This window comes from Drosophila rhopaloa, unplaced genomic scaffold, assembly GCF_018152115.1.
Source record: "Drosophila rhopaloa isolate 14029-0021.01 unplaced genomic scaffold, ASM1815211v1 contig_163, whole genome shotgun sequence".
Lineage (NCBI taxonomy): Eukaryota > Metazoa > Arthropoda > Insecta > Diptera > Drosophilidae > Drosophila > Drosophila rhopaloa.
Window position 1 is genome coordinate 7,423,667 of NW_025335043.1, and position 22,990 is coordinate 7,446,656.

Below are 22,990 nucleotides of genomic sequence, written 5' to 3' on the forward strand. Positions count from 1 at the left end.
CCTACCAATTTTCATTATGAATTTTCCAGAATTCTGTTTTTCACTTTTAAAATTTTATTTTTGTAGTTTACTAAATTTCGGAGGATTTCTACCGTTAGATACTCTTTATTTTGCTCCTTTAAATTTTCAAACAATTTAATATTTTGTTTTGATTTGATCAATAGCGCCGAGCAATTATTTATTTATTTATTTTTGTTCTTACAAGCAACGATAAATTCTGTTTGTTTATTTACCTAACATATAAAACTAGAAATGTAAATTAAGACAGAAAACCAAATGTTTCAAACAGAGTATGGATTGCTTCGTCCAGACATATTTTCATTTATTTCGTGCTGAATTTGAATTTATTTGTCTTTGATTATCAAAAATATTTTCCCATTTATATTGGACTGGCTTTCATTGAGTTGTTGCCGTATAATTTGGCAAACAGTTTGCTCGTCCCCCTCTATCTTTTTTCTGTGCAGCACGCCTCCGAAACATTCACGCCCCTTGTTTGCAGTGAACTGATAAATAATTTTGAGACAAGTTTGTTTATTTTTCATATAGCGCATGTCAGCCAGTTTCCCGCAATTCCCAAAACCCTCTGACCAAAAACCCGCAAAAGCTTGATTTGCCTTCGTGTTCGCTTTTCAGCAGCAAAAAATGTATATAAAATTGTTATTTGCTTACTGTCATTTATTATTATTCGTCCTGACCAACCCTCGCAAACGGAAAAGGGGAAATTCAGGTCGAAAAAAATAAAAATGGGTTTTAATTGAAAGATTTCAAATTTAAAATTCATAATGTTTATCGTTGCACGGCAGAAAAAGAGGGATTTTGCAGGGACCGTGACCCTGTATAAGTAAAAAAAATGCTTGGAATTCGACTTCACTTTGTCAAGTGAGCGGATTTAACAGACCAGTTTAAATCGCAGTAAACTTTATGGACTTTCGCTAAATGATGACCTTGCCAAGGCAGCACAAACACCCACAGACAGAAGGCAACATTAACAGAAATTACTGCCCCGGAGAGCTCGCTGTTTGACACTAAAATCCATGGCCGTAAATTTGTTTTACAGCTCATCGCCGGACTCCCTAAACGCCGATCGCAGTGACAAGTCAGCGATGGGTAGCGCTTCCCCACACGCCCTCTACAAACTGGTGGTTCCCCTGCTCCGCTGCGAGGTCGTGGATGTGCGAGATGCGGCTGTGAATGCCCTGGGCCTGATAAACCACGATGCGCTAAAGTAAGTCTCTAAGCCACATCTAACTTGATGTATCCCTTCTGACAATATGTGTGTGTGTCTTCTGACAGGGATTTGATGGAGGAGCTGGTGGTGTACATCCGTGAGGCGGTGGATCGCAAGCAAGAAAACATGCGCAGGAGGCGGAGACGCGATGCCCTGCGTCTGCAGGTGGTGCGGGTGCTGGAGAAGATTGCCGAGAACGGAACCTTTGGCGTGAGGTAAGAAATAGTTAGTAGTTGTCACAATGTTTACAAAAATGAAACCACAATTTATTTAGCTTCCTTTAAATAATCTAAATAATAACGTCGCAAACATTAAGACTCAATATCTTCAAATTAAATTAGATGAGACGCTTTGCGAAGATTGGTAAAAATATGACTACAGTGGAACTTCCATAGCTTAAACATTCCTAAATCGTAGGCTCTTAAAGTCGAAGTAGTCATATTGCACTGCACTTGAAATTTATTCTCTAAAAATAAAAGTTTCTATAACTTTTTTTGGTAACAGATGGTTGGAATTTTGGATGTTCGTCTGTGTTTTATTTAAATAAAGTGCAAGTGTATTCCACAGTTCGTTTACCTGAGCCATATTTTCATGTTTATAAATGTTTTAAAAACTTGTCTTCATCCATTTGCAGCACCTGTGTGCTGGAACGCGACACAATGTCGCTGCATCCCACCTTCGTGGAGTACATCGAGGGCGCAATGGCCTATCTAATGGCTGAGACGGACAAGGATAATCTGAGCATTCGAGAGGTTAAGGCTCACTTTTGCAATTTCATACGCAAGATGATTAAGAACTTCTCACGTAAGTGCTCAACGTCCTCGAAGTGCTGTCATCATCACAACTTCGGTGGCGTATCCATCTGCTACAACTGATTGCCTGTTCATTTCTCTTAGTCGAATCCTGTGCCACGCTGCTGTCACGGGTCCTGAAGCGTAATCTGTTCAATTTGTTTGCCGCCTGGTGCGGCAGCTTTTCCAAACCGCTAGGCATTACCATGCAGATTGGCCAGACCCTTGAAGAGGAGAAGCTGCAGTTCAGCGCCCTGCAGGCAAGTACAAGAACAAAGCCGCATTAAGATTATTTCTTACTCAAGTATTGTGCACCGTTAAAAATTGTTCTCAAAATTATCAGAAACTCATTATTTTTAAAATAATACATCCATAAGCCATTTTAAATATTCTTAAAGTATTTATATTATTATTGTTTCTGAACGATTTAATCAATGATGATACTTAAATATCAACACAAAGTCTTTAAGCTTTAGAACTCCAAACATTTTTAATATTTCCCATTTAATCTTAAAATTTTTGAGTATTCTTCAAATGTTTATATTGATAAAGATTTATTATGTTATTATTATGTTTTTTTACAACTGGTGTATTCATTTTTTTTCTCTGTGTGTTCTTCTGTTCCGTTTCCTTCTTAGGCCATGTCCGCGCTTCTATGTTGCGGTCACATCTTCTATGTGCCTCATCTACAAGATGACGGCATCATATACAAGTGGCTGGATCTGTTGCTGACCTCCAAGGACGAAAAGGTAAACCGCCACCCACTTGTCCCTCCACTCGAATCGGAATTAACGTTGAAGTCACTTTCATAGATTTACCAACTGGCCCGGGATACGGTTGTGCTGCTGCTGGAATCAAATCCGGATATGGGGCAACTCCTAGAGTGGGTCATAGATCGGTGCTACACGTCGACACCACGCGAGGCGGATGCATGCTTCCTGGCCCTAGCCTCGATCTTCAGTGCCAAGTAAGTGAATGAAAACAACACATTAAACTTAAAACTGGGTGCCGCTTAATACGTAATCGCATTATGTTGGCCTTTCCTCCGCCCTTCACTTGCCGCCGTAATCACTTGGCCCATATACCCAGGTGGGGATTGGCGGATGAGGGAACAAAATCCCGATTACTCTGGTTCTCTTAAGTAGCGTTTCACGTGTCTGCCAACAATAAAAACTCTTTAAATTTACGCACACACACATGAGTGGATGACAGCCTATTTGTTCAGGCCAAGCACGTTTTTTATTTCCGTTTCCTCTTCGATTTTTTTCTGGTTTGGCCGTAATAACAGCAAGCGGGTTCGTTTCCTTTATATACGTGTGTTAGATAAACAGCTGAGAATATGAAGCACGGCATGCATGGCTCATTGCATTTAATGCAACTAAAATAGGCCGACAAATGTGTCAGAAGCGCTTTCTTTTTTTTTGGGTGGAGCTTAAAAAAAACACAGCAAAAGTAGACAATTAATTAAATCATTTACAATTTTCATTAATTTTGTATTATGAAAGTGTTTGTTTAGCCATTATGGCTTTTGATGTTATTGTCATATTATATCACATTTACCAAGTAGGCGTTTTCCATATGATTTCTGGCTAATTGGAAATGCAGACAGGCAAAAAATGTTGCTAAACAAATGTAGAAGTTTGTTTTCACAGTTTTAATAGAAATTAATTACCTATTCTAAAAACCAAATCGTCTGTCTCACCGCAGTTTAAATTTTCCATTTGAAATTTGTCGACATTTGTCGATGTCGAAGGGATTTTAGCCAGAAGCTATAGTTACCAGAGCACACTGGTTTGCGGTTTGTCCTCAGGGGGTATGTGATTTTGTGGTCTTTCCGAAAACCGAAAGACAAAACCATAATGGAAGCATCTAAACAACTTGAGACATGTGGTCTTTGTCGGCTGGATAATGTCAGACTGGAGTGCTCGTGTTGTTTATACCTTGTAGTGGTTGATCATATTGTGTGTATACATATCATGCTCACGGAAATGAATAATATATGTTCCGATTCTGAAGCTTTTTCTGACTTTATTTCTCAAATTGGTTATTTCGAAACTGATTTCCAGTTATTTTAGATCTATGGTACAAGAATATTTGGTCAAATCTTATGTGAACTACATTTTATCGAAATATTCAACATATTTGGATACAGGGTATCTCACAATCACGTCGTACGACTATGAGTTCACCTTTGTTTTTTTTTGGCTCAACCACATGCAGCATCTGGTCAGCGCGTGGCATTCTCAACTTTATTTTCCGCTTGATTTTTTGTGGCAGGTGGCGTTTGCATGCTGTTGGCACATCGAAGCGTATACTGTTTTAATTTTAAGCGGAAGTGTGATAAATTCTTTAAAATGCTGACCAGATTTAATGGCGACGAAAAAACGAAGAAGACTGCAAAGCAATTTCGCCAATAAAATGATTAATCATATCTGTTTTGGGTCTCTGTTGCTTATCGCTGGCAATTTGCGCCCGAGAACTCGCATTATTTGAATAGCCAGCCATTTGTCCTTGAACTTTGTCTTTACGACCATACGAAGGTCTAAATTATAGTTGCGATATATAAGTTTAGCACTTTCTTTTCTCCTGCCAACCCCTTTCTGGAAAAAAGAGAAAGAAAAAAATTAAAACCACAGCATACTTTGTAGTGCTGAAGGCTTGTGTTTGTGGGGATGGGGATGCAAAAGCGAAAATCGATTTGTGTAAATTATTCAATTCACTGCAAGCGTGAACGCAAGGTGAAGTGGGAGGTTATGTGGAGCGTACCTCTTGTCCGAAAGTGTTATTCCGCACCCTGGGGTACAAATTTGTGTGGATGCAAACAAAGAGTTGAAAGTGGGCTACGACATTTTAATGGATCTGTCGGGTATTGGATGGGGTGATGGCTTTTTTGGTTACCTGGCAGGTGGATAAGCCGCTGTTGACTGTTGGCACGTTGGGTGTGTCCTGTGTTAAATAAGTTTCGCGATATGTTCAGCACACGACCGCAGAACCGCATGCCAACAACCTCATTAGGTTACTTTGTAAGCTTTTGACTTGGCTTGCAGTACCCGTATTAAAGCCTTTTGTTTTTCTTTCCATTTTAATTACAGGGAATATCCGTGCGACCATTACACATCCGTGATAACAGTGACGCTTCTGATGACAGGCTGTCCTCGTGTGGAGGTGCATGCAACGGCGTTGCAACTGCTGCAGATCCTGGATAAGCGATTTTTCGGCAGCGTGGTGGGCACTCTGCACAGCGACAACGAAAAAGGTATGAGATTTTCCTTCTGACACGGCAACTAAGTCGGGGTGATGGCAATAAAATGAAAAGTAAATGACAATCTCGAGAAGTACTTTGCAGTGGTAAGGGGAATTTGCAGTACGGAGTTACTTCTATTATTTTATAAATAAACTTTTATTAATAGGGCACAAATTTGGTTTGGTGAAAACAAAAGTTCTTGTTCATAGCCCATGGAGTTGTCGTTGTTCCTTGGCTTCCCAAAAACATTCGAAGAAAACTTAATAAAAGTTTTAAATTATATATGAACAAATAAATTTTGAATAACTTTACAGGTTGAATGTTCAAGTTTTGAAAAATGGTACATGTGATTAATTAAGCGCAATACATAACTGTTAAACAACAACCTACTTAAAGAATCCTAAGAGAAAAATTAACCAAATTATATCTGAGCTGGGAAAATCCTAATCCCATGTGTTCTTTCAAATCTGTCAGAAACTGAGCTACTTAAACCAGCTTACATGACACTCAAGCTCTCAGACGAGTAAAAATGTTGTTCATTCGCTAAATTTCCCAATGCGGCAAGTGTTGTTTATGCTCCTTGTTTGTTGGAGCTTGAATTTTGCATTTTAATTTCATATATGTATGTACGCACCATCGTTTTATTGTTTTACCTTGGATGTGGTTGTGAAATTTTCATTGCATAACCTAAGAAGCTTTAAGAAGCTTTGTATCCACTTCCATATTCGATGTTCTCTGATTGAGTTTGGTGCTTTTCGGTGTATCTTTTTAATCCTCTACAGCTTATGGCTAATCTTCGAAGGTATTTGTCTTCTTAATTGAACCTGCAATAATGTTTTCCACTTCTAAGAAGGGCTTTGTGAGGCGGCTCCTCTACTTTGTTTGTAATTAGCAAAATTTCGATTCTTGCACTTCAAATTTTTTAGCTCCGTTTTGCATTGTTGTTCGTACAAGGATTTCAAGCCGTACACCCAAAAATGTTATCCGCCCACCTAAAAGCTGTCCTTGACCTTTTTTCTGCCTTCGTTTGCGTTATTTTTTGTTTAGGACTCTGCAATACAAGCTTAGTCCTGTAAAGTTAAAAAGATAATAATAAATCCATGGCATTGGGTCAGCGACGGAAAATGAGATTGCCTGATCTCGGGATTTAGCCTTTATTGCGAAAATTCAATTGCTTTAGGCTGTCAAATGTTTGATATTGGAAACTGTATTCGGCCATTTAAAGTTGATTAAACCCAATTGGCTTATTAGGATTAGTCAATTGGAAAATGGTTTAAATGCTTGTTGCGGCGAACTGGGAAATCAAATCAAAACTCATCCTGGCTGGCTTTTCATTGAACGAAATTAACATTTATTACATGTATACATTTTAGCGTTGTTTGGTTAGACAGTAATACGTTTTTATTAATCTAATCTATTGGGTTTTACGTTTGACGTTTTCAAATTGTATTTGTGGTTAGCTTTAAATTAAATTAGCGTGCGGTTTACAATTTGACTAGGTTTTGTTTAACAGCTTTTTTTTAATGGGTGTAAAGTTTATAAAGGAAAACAAAAACTAATTATTTGATTACTCATGGTTAGTTAAACACCTAAACACATGTAATACGGTGTATACAATACATTCTTAATTTTGATTTTTGTTTTTTATTTTATGTTGCTTGACCTTGACAAACATCACAAACAAAAGTTTCGCTTTCATTTTTTCATTCTGTAAACTAATTTTTACTTTCGGGGTTCTCTTATATTATGTTGACTGAAATCTAATTAAAAACGAAATTCCTGCTTATCCCGCGGCGTATTTCGCAATTTCACATCTTTCGTTGGCCTTCGGAGCCTCTAAGTTAATTTTGTACGTAAGCTCTGCAATTTATTTGAGTGGATGCAGCTCATGCATTTCGTTCCAACAATGCTGCGTCATCATTCGACGGCGGGTGGAGGTGCCAGTATTGCGACAATATTCTGAAACTGAAAAGAAAAGCCAAATAGCTCGGTAAGCATGTGAAAATGTATAAAATTGTGTGCGAGAAAGTCTTTGATAAATGCAATATTTCTTTGAATTTCAATTGCCATAGCAAAGAACCCATTAATTACATGTCAAGTTGACTTTAAGTACCTAATGTGTGCGCGTAAGACCAAAGTTAAATAATGAAATAAAATCACAACTTTATAGGCTTCTCATCATATTTCCTATTGTAAATTTTTTATTACTCCTGGGATTCATATATAATTATCTTTGTTTTCCGGTTCACCGCAATAGAGCCTTTATCTAAACAAAAGCGCATTTATCTTTTCACACAAAAAGTAAATAGAAAAATGTTCAGGCTATAGATTTTTTAGTTATCATAAAAATTCCGTCCTCATTTCAATTCATTGTTTTTCAGATTATCCGCTTTAGGGACACCACCCTAAAGTCAAAAATAAATAGCCATAGGTATTAAATATTTTTTCCAAATCAAGAAGAACATTAATTATTTTACTAAATCCGTATTTGCTTATGTTTTTTTTCGGTCCCATTTGGGTGTCCGTTTCTATCCTTTTTGTATTTACCTGACAATGCTTTGATTTACAATGTCAGTCGTATCAGCATCCCAGCAGGGCGCACAAAAGTAGACTATAAATTCGGTACTTTGGGGTTTCCAATGGGATGCTCAACTGGCTTTGTGGCTTATTTGCGCGCCAATTTATTGGCCTAACCAAATGCTGAACAAATCCGATTTAAGGACATTGCAAAACGCAGCGAATCATTGGGTTTTTGTTGGCTAATTTAACAAAGAACGGCAGCACATATTCATTTCGTTTGGTTTATTCTTTATTTTCCCCGAAATATTGTGTTTCATGGCAATCTGAGCTAATCAATCATCCGTGTTCAAAAGCAAACAAAGCTTGGAAAAAGTGCCAATAAATTCAGACCAGCGGCATTTTCCAATGAAAACAATGTTTGTCTGTCGTGTTTGCATTTATTCTTTTATGATCTTTGCTCTGGGTAATTATGGTTATCCTTCAAACGCAATTGTATTATATTTAAGTGACTGTTTAAAATTCACCTCAAAATCAACTTTAATTCTTCCGGTTGACTTTCGACACATTTTGACTCTCTGGAAAATCAACAAAGGAGATCTATAAATAGCATTTGTCATTTTAGCTCCTTGAGAAAATTCCACCCTCATTGGCTTTTGCCTTAAAATTTTTTTGATTATAATATGTGGATATATGTGGCCTGGCAAGATTAATGATGACGTTCTTCGACTGTCCTTGACGCATGCCTAATGCTGGCTTGGCTTTTGTGTGACACGTTTTTATTCATTTTCCAGTAAGTTATTAAATAAATTATACAAACAACCACAAAGGAAACGACTACTCGCGTCAGCAAAAGACTTCCTACCGCCATTTTCAAATAGAAGCCTTCGAAATCCTAAGTGAATTGTTGTGTTGATTTGTTTTGTCAATGAATAGTCAGAATTGGCCAAATTTGTACGTATGCCTATATTTTGAGGCTTTCCACTCTGCCAGCCACTTGATATTCTGACCCAGCACAATCATTTCCTGGCCAAACTCATGCTTCATCTGAGATAAATCGTTATAAACGAGTCAATTTAACACAATGGTTTCTACTGTGTAAGGTCAAGCTTGAAGTAGATGATAGTCGTTAGTTTTCCTAGCTAAAGGGAGTGGGGCTTTTCCAAGTGGGTTTCCAAATAGTTACGTTTATTTGAGTTTCAAGTAGAAATATTTAATTTGAATGTTGTTTTTCTCAAATAGTTGATATATTTTAAATTGAAAAAGTAAACAAATATATATTTTTTAAATTTGCGTGATAGCTTAGTTACAAAAAATCTCCCTTTGTTTTGCTTATAAATAAAATTGCATTTAAGTTTTGATTTAAATTCAAATCTAAATCTATTTAAAAACCCTTCAAACAATTCATCCGATTTCATTCATCTTAAAGCCAACAAAGGTAACCAATAAACCTTAGCAGTAACATTTCTTGTTACTTTTTCATGCTTGAATGGAAAAATAAAGCGAGTGACACGGTCTTCTCCAGAGACAACCACTGATTGACTCGCCAAGGAAAAAGCCTGAGAAGTATAGGGATTGACTCCTTCGAAGAGGCAGCCTGAGGAAGCGTGACTGGATGTGTTGGTAATTTATGGCCAATAAGAAACACGGTAATGAGGCAGCGGGCGGATCTCGAGAGGCGCGGCAATTGCCGTTGCATTCAGCGCACGTACCACGCTGCGTATGAGTAATGCCGCGCAAAAAAAAAATGAAAATGTATTTGGGGAAACTAAGCTTTCGTACTTGCCGCAGGCCAAGATTAGGCGCGGAATGGCGGGGAATCTAATGTGCGAACGCAACGCTTTTCTCATTAACTGCCGATGTTTGAATTTCGGATTATCCGTACTGGAATACGTAGCTATCCAGCGAAAGCAATTTGAAATCGGAATTAGCAATAACCGATTAGTATGCTAGGTGGAAATTTTGTCGATAACATTTTGATAGTTTGTGATTTTCATAATTTAGGCTTACTTGTAAGTTTCTTTTAAGTGCAACTTCCTAGTGTCATTAGTTTACCACATAATTTTAATTATTAATCTAAAACTTTTTATTATTCATAATAAATACAGTTTTATAAAAAGTCATTGAGATTTATCTAGAAAAATTATCCATTTAATTAAGCATTAACTTAAATATTTTTTTTTACTTGTTATCCGGAAATATCTTATTTGGGGTACGAGCTGCAGGCTATTAGCCTTAAAAAAATAGGAAATAAAGGAGAAGAATGCACAAACAACAAACAGTAATCATTTTTAAAAAATCTCTTTCATTGCGACAGTGTTAAATGTAATTTAAAAACGTTGCAATTGTGCAAATCCCTCTTCTCCTCTTTTCTCAACGAGATACACAAACAAAACAAGGACACCTCATGTATTTGCATGGTGCCAATATTTGCACGGGGTACACTTCTTTATCCGCTTTGATCCTTTTTGACTCGCAGCTTCTACTAAAGAATTCTTGCCGCCAGCTGAAGCATTCGCTGTTCCTTTCACTTTTCCCTGGTTGTCACTTTAATTTACATTTGAATTTTAGTTTTGCCCTGGCTTTTTTCTTTAACAACTTGACAGGATCTGCGTGGTGCTGTTCTTGAAATTGACTTACATACCCTAGTTGCCATTTTTCCCGCCCCTAACAAATTGGCAAACACTTTTAATTAACAAGTGGAAAACCGTACTGTAAAATAAATATGCACCTTGACATTTTTATGGCTTTCAATATGCCACTAGAGATTCGAAGAAAAATGGCTGTTCAAAAATGCTCTTGGCTTTAGTAAAAAATTAAAAATTGATGACCCCCCAAAGGTAAGCCGGAAAATCGTAAAACTAAATTTTACGGCAGGTGAATGATGCTTGTAGAAAATGAGGAAATCCTGTTGTCCGCCTTTGGACCCAGTGGAAAACCCTACTCAGAGCCGTAAAAGAATGAATTTGAATTTACGTTCAATCCATATTAAGTCACAAAACTAAACTACATAGTCGGCAAAGTTTACATTGTTCAAAATTAATACGTATTTTAGAATAATATTCATGAATAATGTGCAAACAAGTTAAAGCCTCTGGGTAAAATATTCCTAAACCGGTTATGTCTCTTTCAACTTTATTTGAATATTGGCTTTTAATTGGTTAACCTTAAGAAATTTGTGAAGCTTTTATTAAATGCATGATGGAGTTTCAAGAGAGCCCTGAAGCGTAATGGAAAATCATTTAGCACTCGATTAGCATTTGCCCCAGTTTGTTATCTTGGTCTTGTCTGTAAAATGGCTTTGCATCGATGCAAAACATAACTTGTGCAGTTAAATGTACGATTTACATTCATAGCTTAAATGTTTCGTTCTTAGCTTAAAAACTAAAATTGACCGAACAAAAAAAAACGGAATTCCTTTTCCATTTGAGTACTTTTAATAGCTTTAAAAATATTTTATACTTTATTAAAAATATGGAAGAATTTAGGGTGCGAATTGAGTTCCTGCTTTTACTCCAGCTACTATTTCAATTGAACTTTTATCTTCTCTTTTGTTTAAAGATATTTATTTTTTCATAATTGTTAAAGAATTACGCTGCTTAGTTTCAATATTTTGTGACAATTTTTTTTCTGTGCACCTAACTAACTTGTTCCACTAACGGGCCCTTCGTGTTTGCTGTTGATTTTTCCTGGTGACAATGCTTACCGCTTTTCATTAACAGAAAACATGCTGATTTGTTTGCTTCCACTGTCCGAGCGTTTATAGAAAAAGTTTTTCCCGGATCCGGCGCAACAGCAACAAAACAGCAATTAATGTTCCGGCTTCTGGTAGAGGACAAATGCAATGCCGGCTGGGATTTAATTCCCAAGAAGAAAGTTGAGTGGTCGCTTTAATCCTTTAAAATCTCTGCTACTGACATCTGTTTGTGCCGGACGGCGCTGAGTTTATCTGGGTTTTTGTCAAGCCTGAGGAGTCAGCCAGAGATTTCAAGCATGAAAAATGTTTAGACTTCAGCTGCATAGTTTAAATGTCAAAGCTCCTCTAATCAGCAAGGCGTTCAAAATAATTGGTAGCTATCAAGCCAAAGGTTTCTGCTTACAATTTGTTATGCTTAGTTTAACATTTAAATATTATAACAAAATTATAAATAATTACAAAACTATTTATTGGAGCGCCCTGGGTATTTTTGTTTTCGAGTGCAGTTGTCGAGCATAGCAATAACCGCAACCATGTTGGCATTTTATTAAGGATTTAACCAGCCTTAACTTTGACCTCAAGTTTAGTAAGGACCAGCAAAGCTCTTCGTTTTGAGTTAGAGTTTGCAGGAAGAAGCCATTTAAAGTTTAAAAGGTTATTTTGCTGTGTGAATTTAATGCAATTATATCATAATCCTTTTGTTAATGCATCAAGGGTTCTTTTGGATAAACCAATTATATTTGTATGAAATTTTAGTCTCTATTAAGTCGTATATTATAACACACAAATCCAACTTAAATTTTTTATTCCACTTTTTTTAAAGTGTCTTAATTGGGATTATGGTTTTTAAAATAGGATTAGCTATATAAGCTGCATTTTCTCAAATTGTTAAGTGGTTTTCTGAGGATTAAATTCTCCACTATCCTGAAAGTTTGTGATTTTTGAATGTATCAAGGCGCCTTCTCCAAGACAACAAATTAAATTTTCAAGCTTTTTGGGCAAATAAAATCGCATTTGTCATATGAAATTTCCCCATCCGGCTTTGAATGCATTATGGACCCTTAATATTCGGGAAAATTCCCCCACTCACCTGTCACTTGGGTGTTTCCCGCCTCCCGTTGACCCGATGAAACCCTCCGGAAAATGCTTAATACGGCTTTGCTGTTAAATGTGGAAAAAATGACGAGTGGATGGGAAAAATGTATTTAAATTTTCATAAAAGCCAGTCAAATAAGCATGCGTTATTGGGGTAATTTGTACCGGATTACTTACCGGAAATTCTGTCCGCTGACGCAGTAAAGCACAAAATTGATCCCGAAATTTGTGATGAAGAAAGCGTGAAAAATATATTGCAGAGCAAGTGTTGAATTCTTATTTTTGGACGATTCTGTCTGTGGATAAGAATCACAAAAAACGTAAAGAGAAATAACATTACTAGGAATTTCATGTGCCAATTAGGAAGTTCTACGTTGCTATGGTAACTCCTGGCATTAACAGTTTGCCTTCAACCTTTGAGCACTTAATAAGGATATCGATACATTTGTTGCACCATTTTACATAACTCACTAATGGCTAAATGATTTCTGGAATAACACATTTTAGCTATTAGTTACGGTAAACACTTATTGTGACACTCGTTTTCTAAGAAATTCATGTGTAATGGACACGTGTCGTCCTTATTGACCTTTCAACCCGGAGTAGGAGGCCGGGCAATAATTTAGCTCTTGTCTGTCGTCCATCGTTTTCCACTCAATTAATTTTGCATCGCATCGAAGTCTGGGCTTGCCGCATTTTTAAGTTGTCATATGAACTGGGGTGAAAAATGAATTCCTTTGCCCTAACCGAATGATTATTCTAAATAGTGTGCATAGCTTGTCCAAAAATTTGATTTTTAAAGGCTTATATTATATAATATTTTTAGTCTTTCAATATAGTTTTAATTCGTATAACGGAAAATTAGGCACACAGAATTATAAGTAAATTCTTTAATTATTTAAACATCAACACAAATGTATGTGAATATAAAGTACACAATAATCAACTTATTTTATTAAAATTATAAAGAAATGTATATATTTTTGAGGGTTTCTAATTTCTGTTTACTTCTTGCCATATTTTTTTGTGCCGACTTTGACATGCTGCGCATACAAAAAAATCTGTCAAACCTTTGATGGCTTATGGCATATATTAAATTCTCCAATTATGTTCGTATATGTGAGGATTTTTTGCAGAGCATTGAGAAACGAATTGGAAAAAACGAAAGAGTAATAAACTGAGTAACATTAATAAAAACCAATCCAGAATGTATCTGTATACAAGCAAATTAAATTAAATGGTATTTATCGAATTGCTTTCTTTGAAACGTACGGGAAATTTTCAGTTAATTAACTCTTATTTAAATAAATGTGTATTGTAAAATCATGTTTATAGTGTTTTGTATTATCCAGTGTTTATTTTTGCAGTAATCTTTTTATGATTATCGTTGCCTCCGGTGCCTTGGGCATTTATTATAACATGAATCTGATTTTATTTTTACGATTTGCCTCCAAAGTGCACAAACTAATTAAAACCTAATTGACACCTACATGGCGTTCACCATGCCAACCAGACTGTGCTCACTTGGCGAGTATATTAAAATGTTTTCTCTTTTGATGTATGCTATTCCGGAATTTAACACGACAGTTAAGCTAACTGGGCGTAGGATTGAAATTAGGAGCTTGGCGTTTGCCCACAAAATGCAAAGCATCCGCAATAGTTAATGTTGGCATGGTTACTTTAAGACTGTTGTTCTGACCAGCTCAGCTATGAGTCGGATCCGGAATTGAGGAGAAGTCCTTCAACATCTGGCAGCTGAAGACTGATTAATAAACTTCTACAAGTTGTAGATAACTTGCAAAATTAAATATAATCCTATTTTCTCGGTGTATATATGCTCTAACTACATTATTTAACCACACCAAATTTACGAGCTGGTCAAGAGCTGCTGATCCAATTATTTGGGTCAACCCTAAATAAAGTCCTATCATTGTCCTGGCATAACAATACACCGTCTTTGTGCCTTGATATAATAGAAGGGGTTTCTACTTGACTGAATGACGGACAAGTGCTCGAAATGACCCAAGTTAGCCATTATGTATGTTTACATCACTTACCTCCCAATACGTCTCAATGCGCAGCAGGCAGGTTGGCAAATTCAGGCATACAAAAACCGTTGAGACAATGAGCAGCATTTTGGTTACCTTGATTTGCGATGAGTTTTGTACCTTGCGACGAGCTGGAAAAAGGATATAATTAAAATAAGGAAAAGAGTTAACGCGAGACGTCTTTCACACTCCCGCAGTCTTTATAATTAGTTGGAAATTATATGTAATAGTTGGCGAATTGTTTGGCAATTTGTCAGTGTCGCCAACTTGGATATGATTGCAGCTGTCAGAAAGTTTTACATAAAATTTTCCTTCTGCTTTCATCATGGTTTGTTTTGTTATTTTTAATGTCAAATGGCTTAAGAAGAACTTTCAGTCTTTGCTTGTACCAACTTTTCAGCAAATGCGACTATAACGAGTTCCTTAGTGAAGTGTCAGCAATGCGAAGCACTGCCTTTTTCCGAATAGACAGCCATCCCAGGTGTGTAGCACTCTCACCTGGTTTCTGTGTAATCTCACAATGGTGTTGGCAATTGTTAATTTGATGCTGATGCTGCTGTTGTGGCTGCTGTTGATCCTGCTCATCCGTCTGCCCAATGGCAACATTGTGCTGTCCGCTTGGATGCGTTCCTGTCGACTTCTGACGCTTCAGGGATGCCGAAATGCGGTACGATGCCACTGCAGAGGCAGCTCCGGAGGAGTTAGACGAGTTCGATGGCATGCTGTGCGATTGGGGCTTCCTGTGCAACAAAAAGCGTAAAATTCAATTTGATGCTTCCCAAAGGGAACAAATATAAAATATTCAGAACTAAAAATTTTGTTTTTAAAACAGAAAGCTATTTTTAAAGAGCCATTTTTTTTTCAGTTAGGTTTTACATGACCAATTTTGAACAATTATGAAATAGGTAAATTCGGCAAGATTATTTCGGTTTTAAATGAATATAATTTTCAATTAAAAGTCAAATATTAATATTACTGTAAACCTGATTCAATTTATATTTGTGTCTTAATTTCGAAGTGAATTGAATTCACGGATACTCAATTTTTATTTTTCCTTCTGTATGGGCATATTTAGCAATTGAAATGTAAGGTTTCCCAAGGGTGTTTCATTCAAATCACCTAAGTGGGTTCAAAGGTCGAACAGCGATTATCTAGAGGCCAATACTCACATTTTGTGCATGGTCAGCGTTCGGCGAACGGTGGCGAATTTCCAGACCGTGCAACCTGTACAGGTGTTCAGCACTGCGATGCTGGTGAAGGGCACCGCATAGACGACAATCGAGTCCCAGTAGTTGAAAAGGGCCAGTTGTTCCTGCAAATTGAGAGGACAGGTTTTTTTTATTATTATTACTGCGCTGGTTGCAATTCGATTGGGTTTGTGGTTCAGCCAACGTGGCGTATACGCAAACAGTATACTAAATTGAGTATACGCCACGTATTCGTAATTTGGTTCTACACCACCAACTTTCTTTAATCTTGTTTGCTCCAAATTCAATTTGGTTGGTTTTTATCCAGGAGTCGCCAAATCTCTGTCGCAAAAGTATTTAAACAAAATAGGGAAAAGAGTAGTCTTTTGCATGTCACGCAGAGGGCACTAATATTTGGCAAATCAAACTAAAGTTTAAAATTCATTTATTTTTGCGAAACGCAAGCGCAACTTAAAGCCTCAACAAACCTGAGAAAACTTTCTATGAGAGCAGAATTAGATTTAATTTTGCATAATCCGCTGGCGAGAAATTTAATGGAATTATTTTAAGCTGAACCGATAAGTTTACGCTCTCAACAACAAGAGCTGACCTTCTGGCCTGTTTCTTTAATCTCGGCATACTTCTCGGCATTTTCTGCTCGGCTGAACCCCTTTTTTCCCCGGGAGTCTTTGAAGGGGTAAACTATTTTCGCATCGTCTTGTGCATTTATATTCCTATTTCTTTGGGGTAAAAGCTTTCGAGCAGATAAATTCCTGGTTGCCTGCATACTTTCATGTCCGAAAACTTCAATCTGAAATGTTCCAGGACACTCGAATTAATCTCGATGAACAGATGTGGGTGGCCATTTGGCCTGGCTAATTTACGGCAAAACAATCTCATTTGTTTCAATCACAATTAGGCAAAACTGGAAGACCATAAGGGCAGTATCATATATTAAGGCCAGTTGGATTTCTATTATCAAACCAGCTGGCCATGCTGGAATTTAAGTCTGAATACTTTAAAGAAGGAGTGTAATTCTCACTCTATTTATGCAATCATCATCAGTGGGCTCGGCCGTAATTTCTGGTGGTTGTTTGCAATTTACATAATTTGAAGTGTTGGCTTTCATCAAAATCACAAGCATTGAAATTATGTTAATCATCGACTGAGAAAATCAAAATTGTTCATCAAGTAATTCAATACCCAGACTGACTTTATACCTATTCATATGAATTTGGGCCTAAAAATATTTCCGAAATCTAATTTAAATATTCTGTCATCATTTTTTTTACCATTTTAAATTTATTGTTTTGCTTATGTTTTCATTTTTTGTTTGTCATATACACATGAACAAACGAATTTGTAAAATTCTCATATAAATCGTAATCATATTAAATATTTTATGCCGATTTAAGAAGCAATGCGAAACTGTAATCTATTGTTAAAGCATTTTATTTGTGGACTGGCCATTTGAGTCATGGACTTTTGGTCAGTCAGTAAACACCTGAAACGCTCTGGAAAATCCCCCAATGGCTGTCATAACCGTAAAAGCTGTCCTTCTTCAACAAACCATTCAATTTATTTGCTTTTGCTATTTACTTTTAATGCCCATCCCAATTTTTTCTATGGCTGTGGCGCCTGTGTGTGTCAAGTGGATCAAAGTGTAATAGCTCGAAAATTTTCAATCAACTGACGATGATGATGTCTGCCTCTTTGATGCTTCTAATACACGAAATTGTTATGAAAGTATAATTAATTCTTGAGGAAATGTAATTCTTATTGGCTGTTATTCTTTAAAACGCTCTAAAGGGTTGGTGCTAAACTGAAACATGGAGCATTTTAAAGCAATCCGACTTTTTCTTTTGAAATGCGCTTTTAAATTTGAAAAAGTTTTCTTTATAACAAAAGTCTTTTCTTTGCGAGTTATCAACTTTAGTATGTAAGGCATGTTCGCATCGAAGAATATGTTGCATTTTTAAAGTTTTGCCAATTCAAAGCAAAGTTAAGTCCAGAGCTTTTGTAAATCTTACTCATGCCAATCGGAATGTATTGGTTGAATTTATTCCCATGCATATGGTATTTGCACTTTAGCATTTCTCGGGCACTTCCTGTGGCCTCAGACTTCCATCTCCCAGTTGGAGATTTGCATGAGCTTAGTCGATTTTAATTTGGCTTCACATCTGCTGCCTAGTCACATCAAAGGGCCCCTTCTTTATTGATGGCTGCCGGTCATAATATCGAAATTAATTAATAATCATGAAGAGCTTTAAATAGAATGCCATTTAGAGAATATACGTTAAATTTCATTCGCTTTTGTTGGGTCTCATTTCCAGCGAATGCTTAAATTCAGGTTATACTACGACCGTAATTTTTCTATTCATTAGACAAATGCCAGATACCCTTAAAGTCGACTTGCGCAGCTTTCCAAGAAGCATCTGGTCGCGTTTCCCGAGGGCGGCTTCTGCTATCTCTCATCCAGTGGGCTATTACCCAATGATTTGTTTCTTTCAATATGCCAACCGCCAAGTGCAAAATGTCTATTTACAGCTTAGAACCGATGTCTGTTTCAAAATTTATATGCTTCTCCCCCAGTTGCCATTTTGCAATATATTGTTCACCGCACGTTGCAGCTTCTGTTCCACCCACTTTCCTCCCCTTTACATTATTTGCCTTTCCGCCGCCTTGTTGCCAGCGGAATTCGTGCATAATTTCCTGGCCACTCGTCTTGTGCCATCTGTTAACTGGCATCGGCATCGTGGTTCCCATCGCTCAAACGAAATTTTTGTCAAACGAAATTGCTGACAATTCGCTTGTACACAAAGAAAACATTTCAAAATGTTTAAAGTATGGATGGGAGAGATTTTGTGTCCACAAAAGTAATTTCACCACTACTTATGGTGCTGCCAAAAAATGTCTTATATTTATACATATGTACTTGTACATATAATTTGATTTAACCATTTTGTCAATTTAAATTATTCTTTATTTAGATAATGAGAATTGATCAATTTTAAAAGTATTGTTTCATGCAATTAACTTTTATACTTTTGTTTCATTTCATTTCGAGTACTTTTATTTTATTGTTATAAAATAAACAGTTTAAATATCCTTTTATTTAAAAAGAGATTACTGATACTAACTTATGTATATCCCTATAAGGAAATGTTTTTTCATTATTTTTTCTCTGTGTAATCTTGGCTGGTTGAAAGCTCATTTTTTCGTTTCATTTTCGAGAACTTCACCCGCTCAACTCATCCATCATTCTACCAATCGAATCGAGAAATACACGATGGAGCGACACTTAACGCTCCATTGAGGCCAATTTGGCTAATAGGCTGGCTGGCTGGCTGCCTGGCAGAGCTGAGTTTCTCTTGCTAGACTAATTCACCTGGCGTTTTGTTTGCATTGCAATGCGTCCGCCCACACATTGTGAGGAATTAGAATTGAATTTCAGTCCCAAAAAGCGTCTACGGCTAAAGCAAAAGTAAACAGTTGAAAACCAAGTGAAATATGAGATTTATCGAGGCCTTAGAATTGGCATCGTCATCCTTAAGCTTACGGGACACACCCAGTCGGTCCACGTGCCTGGCGGTAGGATTCAGTTCCTTTTATTTTTTTATACCCTTGCAGAGGGTATTATAATTTTGGTCAAAAGTGTGCAACGCAGTGAAGGAGACTTCTCCGACCCTATAAAGTATATATATTCTTGATCAGGATCACCTCCTGAGTTGATATAGCCATGTCCGTCTGTCCGTCTGTCCGTCTGTCCGTCTGTCTGTCCGTCTGTCTGTCCGTCTGTCTGTTTCTACGCGAACTAGTCTCTCAGTTTTAAAGATATCGAATTCAAACTTTGCACACACCCTTCTTTCCTTTGCACGCAGTATATAAGTCGGAACGGCCGGGATCGGCCGACTATATCCTATAGCTGCCATATAACTGATTGATCGGAAATGCCATAACTCTGCTGTTTGTTAAGTTAGAAAGTTGGGACCTTCTATGGGTTTCATATTTGGCCAATCAATCCGACGTACCAAATTTCATAAGGATCGGCCGACTATATCCTATAGCTGCTATATAACTGATTGATCGGAAATGCCATAACTTTGGTGTTTGTGAAGTTAGGAAGTTAGGATTTTCTATGGGTTTTATATTTGGCCAATTAATCTGACCTACCAAATTTCATAAGGATCGGCCGACTATATCTTATAGCTGCCATATAACTGATTGATCGGAAATGCCATAACTTTGGTGTTTGTTAAGTTAGGAAGTTGGGACCTTCTATAAGTTTTATATTTGGCCAATCAATCCGACGTACCAAATTTCATAAGGATCGGCCGAATATATCCTATAGCTGCTATATAACTGAACGATTGGAAATGCCATAACTTTGGTGTTTTTAAAGTTAGGAAGCTGGGATTTTTTATGAGTATTAAGAATGCATCATATGAATAATTTTGGAGAATATAATTTGCAGAATATTCTGCAAGGGTATTTCAACTTCGGCTCCGCCCGAAGTTAGCTTTCCTTTCTTGTTTTTTACTACCTTGTCCTTACTGTTGTGTCCTGTTTGTGCTGCGGGCCCAGAAAAAATATTTGCCTTGGCTTACTAGTCAGCAATGTCTTTTTGTTTTTTAGTCATCCTTGTTTACTCAAGGTTCGGGGAGAGTACGATAGTGTTGCCTTTAAATTTGCGACGCAGTTAACGCTTTGAACTTTCAATAAAATCAGAATTTCTATCACCAATTTCTAGAATTAAAAGTTCTTTACAAAATTAAACAAATTATACATTCTCAAATCTTGGGATCTGTATTTTAAATAAAAAAAAGTTAAAAGTTTTTAATTTAAAGTTAATTATTCCAAATACCACATTATGGTGTACAATTATTCCAAATACCACATTATGGTGTACAATTTAAGATCTTATTTTAATTTATAATAAACTTTTGCAATATTAGGGAATGTAATTTTCCATCTAAAAATATTTTCTTTTTTGTATCTGGTTATTCTTTGTAGCCATTTTCGACTTTTTACGGTTTTTTTGGTTACGGTTTGGCCCATTCGTTAACCAATTTGTGACGGCCTTTTTTTCTTACCCAATAAATGGTTAATTTGCTCGCTTAACCCACACAGCGGTAGGCTATCCGCCTTTTGGGACCCAATTAATTGACTAATTGCTCTAGTTTTGGCCAAATTAGTGGCTCCTTCGTTTTGCGGCCTGGCGCATGATCCGCATATCCTGGCGGTATTTATTGGGCTCAATTGACAGAGTGTCAATGCCATGTCGAGCGAAAGTGACGAGGGATTCGCTAACTCAAGAGCTGTCAAGTCAAAGTTTACCCGGAACAGCTGTAAATGCCGCTGACAGATTCTCCCTATAATCCCTCATCCTCTGATCTTGTCTTTTACAATGCATCCCCCCCGAAAAGTTTTTCCCAAAAATTCATATACTTTCGAAAATTTAACAACAATGTTGCTGGCCATTTGCCAAGGCAAACATACAAAGCCATTCAAATTCCAATAGTAATATTAATGGCAGACAAAAATTCACAAATACCAAACTCCCACGCATGGGTTACCTTTTGAAGAGTCGAATAAAGGTGCGGAAAATGGCAAATAAATTTCCGTTGTGTCACTGGTTACCACTGGCAACCCAAATGAAAAATTCGAGGCTCTAGAAGAATGTGTTTGATAAAGTTAGAATTTGGTATGAGACAGGAATGAGACAGCTGCAACTAGCAAATACTACAAAAGCAAGTAGTAGTAAAGTAGTTTGCAGGAAAATACATAAGCATCTTTAAAGATTTATTTAAAGGCATGAACATGAATAAAACCGTACAAATGTTTTATGGCCAACGAATGCTTTACTTGCCTTTAGTGCTTCCCTTTTTTATACGCTTTTCACAGATCTAATTGGATTGCCAAGAATTGTTTTACAATTTTCGATTACTCAATGTTGTTTTAAATTATTTATTAATTCCGTTTGAAACAGTATGCAAATAAGTTTTCAAAGAACAAATACATTACAATACAAGCGTGTCAATTAAAAACTTTTTAGTCGAAGTCGATTACGTATATATTTTGTATAAAGAGCAATTATAACTTTATTTGATTATTTGATTGAATGGTGATACTAATTTGTAATTGTGTCTCACTTAAGAGCTCTTTTAAATCTATTGATCAGCTCTGTTCCGATTCTTAAATAAAGTACAACAAAATAATATTTTTAAAGATGGGTCCAAACTAAGAGTATGCAAAGTAAAAGTGCGTTAGGATGTTTGCTATTAATAAACAGATTTCCAATTTTACGAATACCATTCATACTGGCGTTTATTTTAGAGAATATATTTTCTAACCTATAGGTGGTCTTTATTTGTTTAGAAAACCGAAACACTAGAATAAATTTCCCTTTTTGTTCGATTTAGCCTACGAAATTTTGGCACATTATAAATTAGGAATAATATGTTGAATTCTTGCCTTTGGACATACTCACTTTGTATTCCGCATTGAGATCGCAGATGGTGGCGTTGAGGTTTTCCATAAACACTGGCTTGGCAATCACTATGTAGGGCATACAGTGCAGGCAGCCCACAAAGGTCAGGCAAAGGAGCACGATCTTTGCCCGGCGCACAGTGCACATGGTTTGGCGCTTCAGCGGATAGATGACGGCTATGAAGCGCTCCACGGTGAAGGCCACCACAAACCAAACGGAACAAAAACTGGCCAAGTAGCTGAAGAAGGTGAAAAACTGGCAAAAGTAGTTCCTGTTGTAGATGTTCACGTTGAAAAAGTTCAGCCACTGGGCAAAAAGTCCGGCCAGGAAGCAGGTATCACTAATGGCCAAAGCAGCCAGATAAAAGCTCGAGGATAATTTCCGTAACTTGGTCCTGAAGAAGACAAACACCGACAGGATGTTCCCAATGCTGCCCGTGCAGCAGACAACAGGGATATAGTACTGATGTACAAAATCCCCTATAAAAAAGGCTATCTTCAGCATCTCCTCTTCGCTTGGTGCCTTCTCCGAAGCCATTTCTGGTGCATAATCACTTGAATTATTATCCGTGGTATTTGAATCTCCAAAAGTTGTGGTAAATGCCGCTGCTGTGGTGGCTGATATATTGCCAGTGTTGTTGGATGTATAATCCATATCCATAGCTGCAGTTTAATTTTGTATTTGTAACACAAT

General features: G+C 36.9%; 2 protein-coding genes across 13 annotated transcripts in view; one reads left to right on the forward strand and one right to left on the reverse strand.

Annotated features, from left to right (window-relative positions):
* Nucleotides 1-22,990, forward strand: part of LOC108042158 (protein furry) — a 54,784-nt gene that overhangs the window by 14,368 nt on the left and 17,426 nt on the right. For all 12 annotated transcript variants that reach the window (XM_017120301.2, XM_017120298.2, XM_017120299.2 and 9 more), the window contains 7 exons: nt 1,058-1,225; nt 1,294-1,443; nt 1,863-2,032; nt 2,125-2,279; nt 2,658-2,768; nt 2,832-2,986; nt 5,112-5,275. In XM_017120301.2, coding sequence (XP_016975790.2) covers nt 1,058-1,225; nt 1,294-1,443; nt 1,863-2,032; nt 2,125-2,279; nt 2,658-2,768; nt 2,832-2,986; nt 5,112-5,275 — 1,073 coding nt within the window. The remainder of the gene's footprint in view (nt 1-1,057; nt 1,226-1,293; nt 1,444-1,862; nt 2,033-2,124; nt 2,280-2,657; nt 2,769-2,831; nt 2,987-5,111; nt 5,276-22,990) is intronic.
* Nucleotides 6,588-22,957, reverse strand: LOC108042160. Its single transcript, XM_017120311.2, has 7 exons — nt 22,298-22,957; nt 15,790-15,932; nt 15,119-15,360; nt 14,630-14,751; nt 12,750-12,868; nt 12,568-12,638; nt 6,588-7,228 (listed from the first exon to the last, which is right to left on the reverse strand). The coding sequence occupies exons 1-7, from the start codon at nt 22,955-22,957 to the stop codon at nt 7,131-7,133; spliced, it is 1,455 nt and encodes a 484-aa protein (XP_016975800.2). The 3' UTR covers nt 6,588-7,130.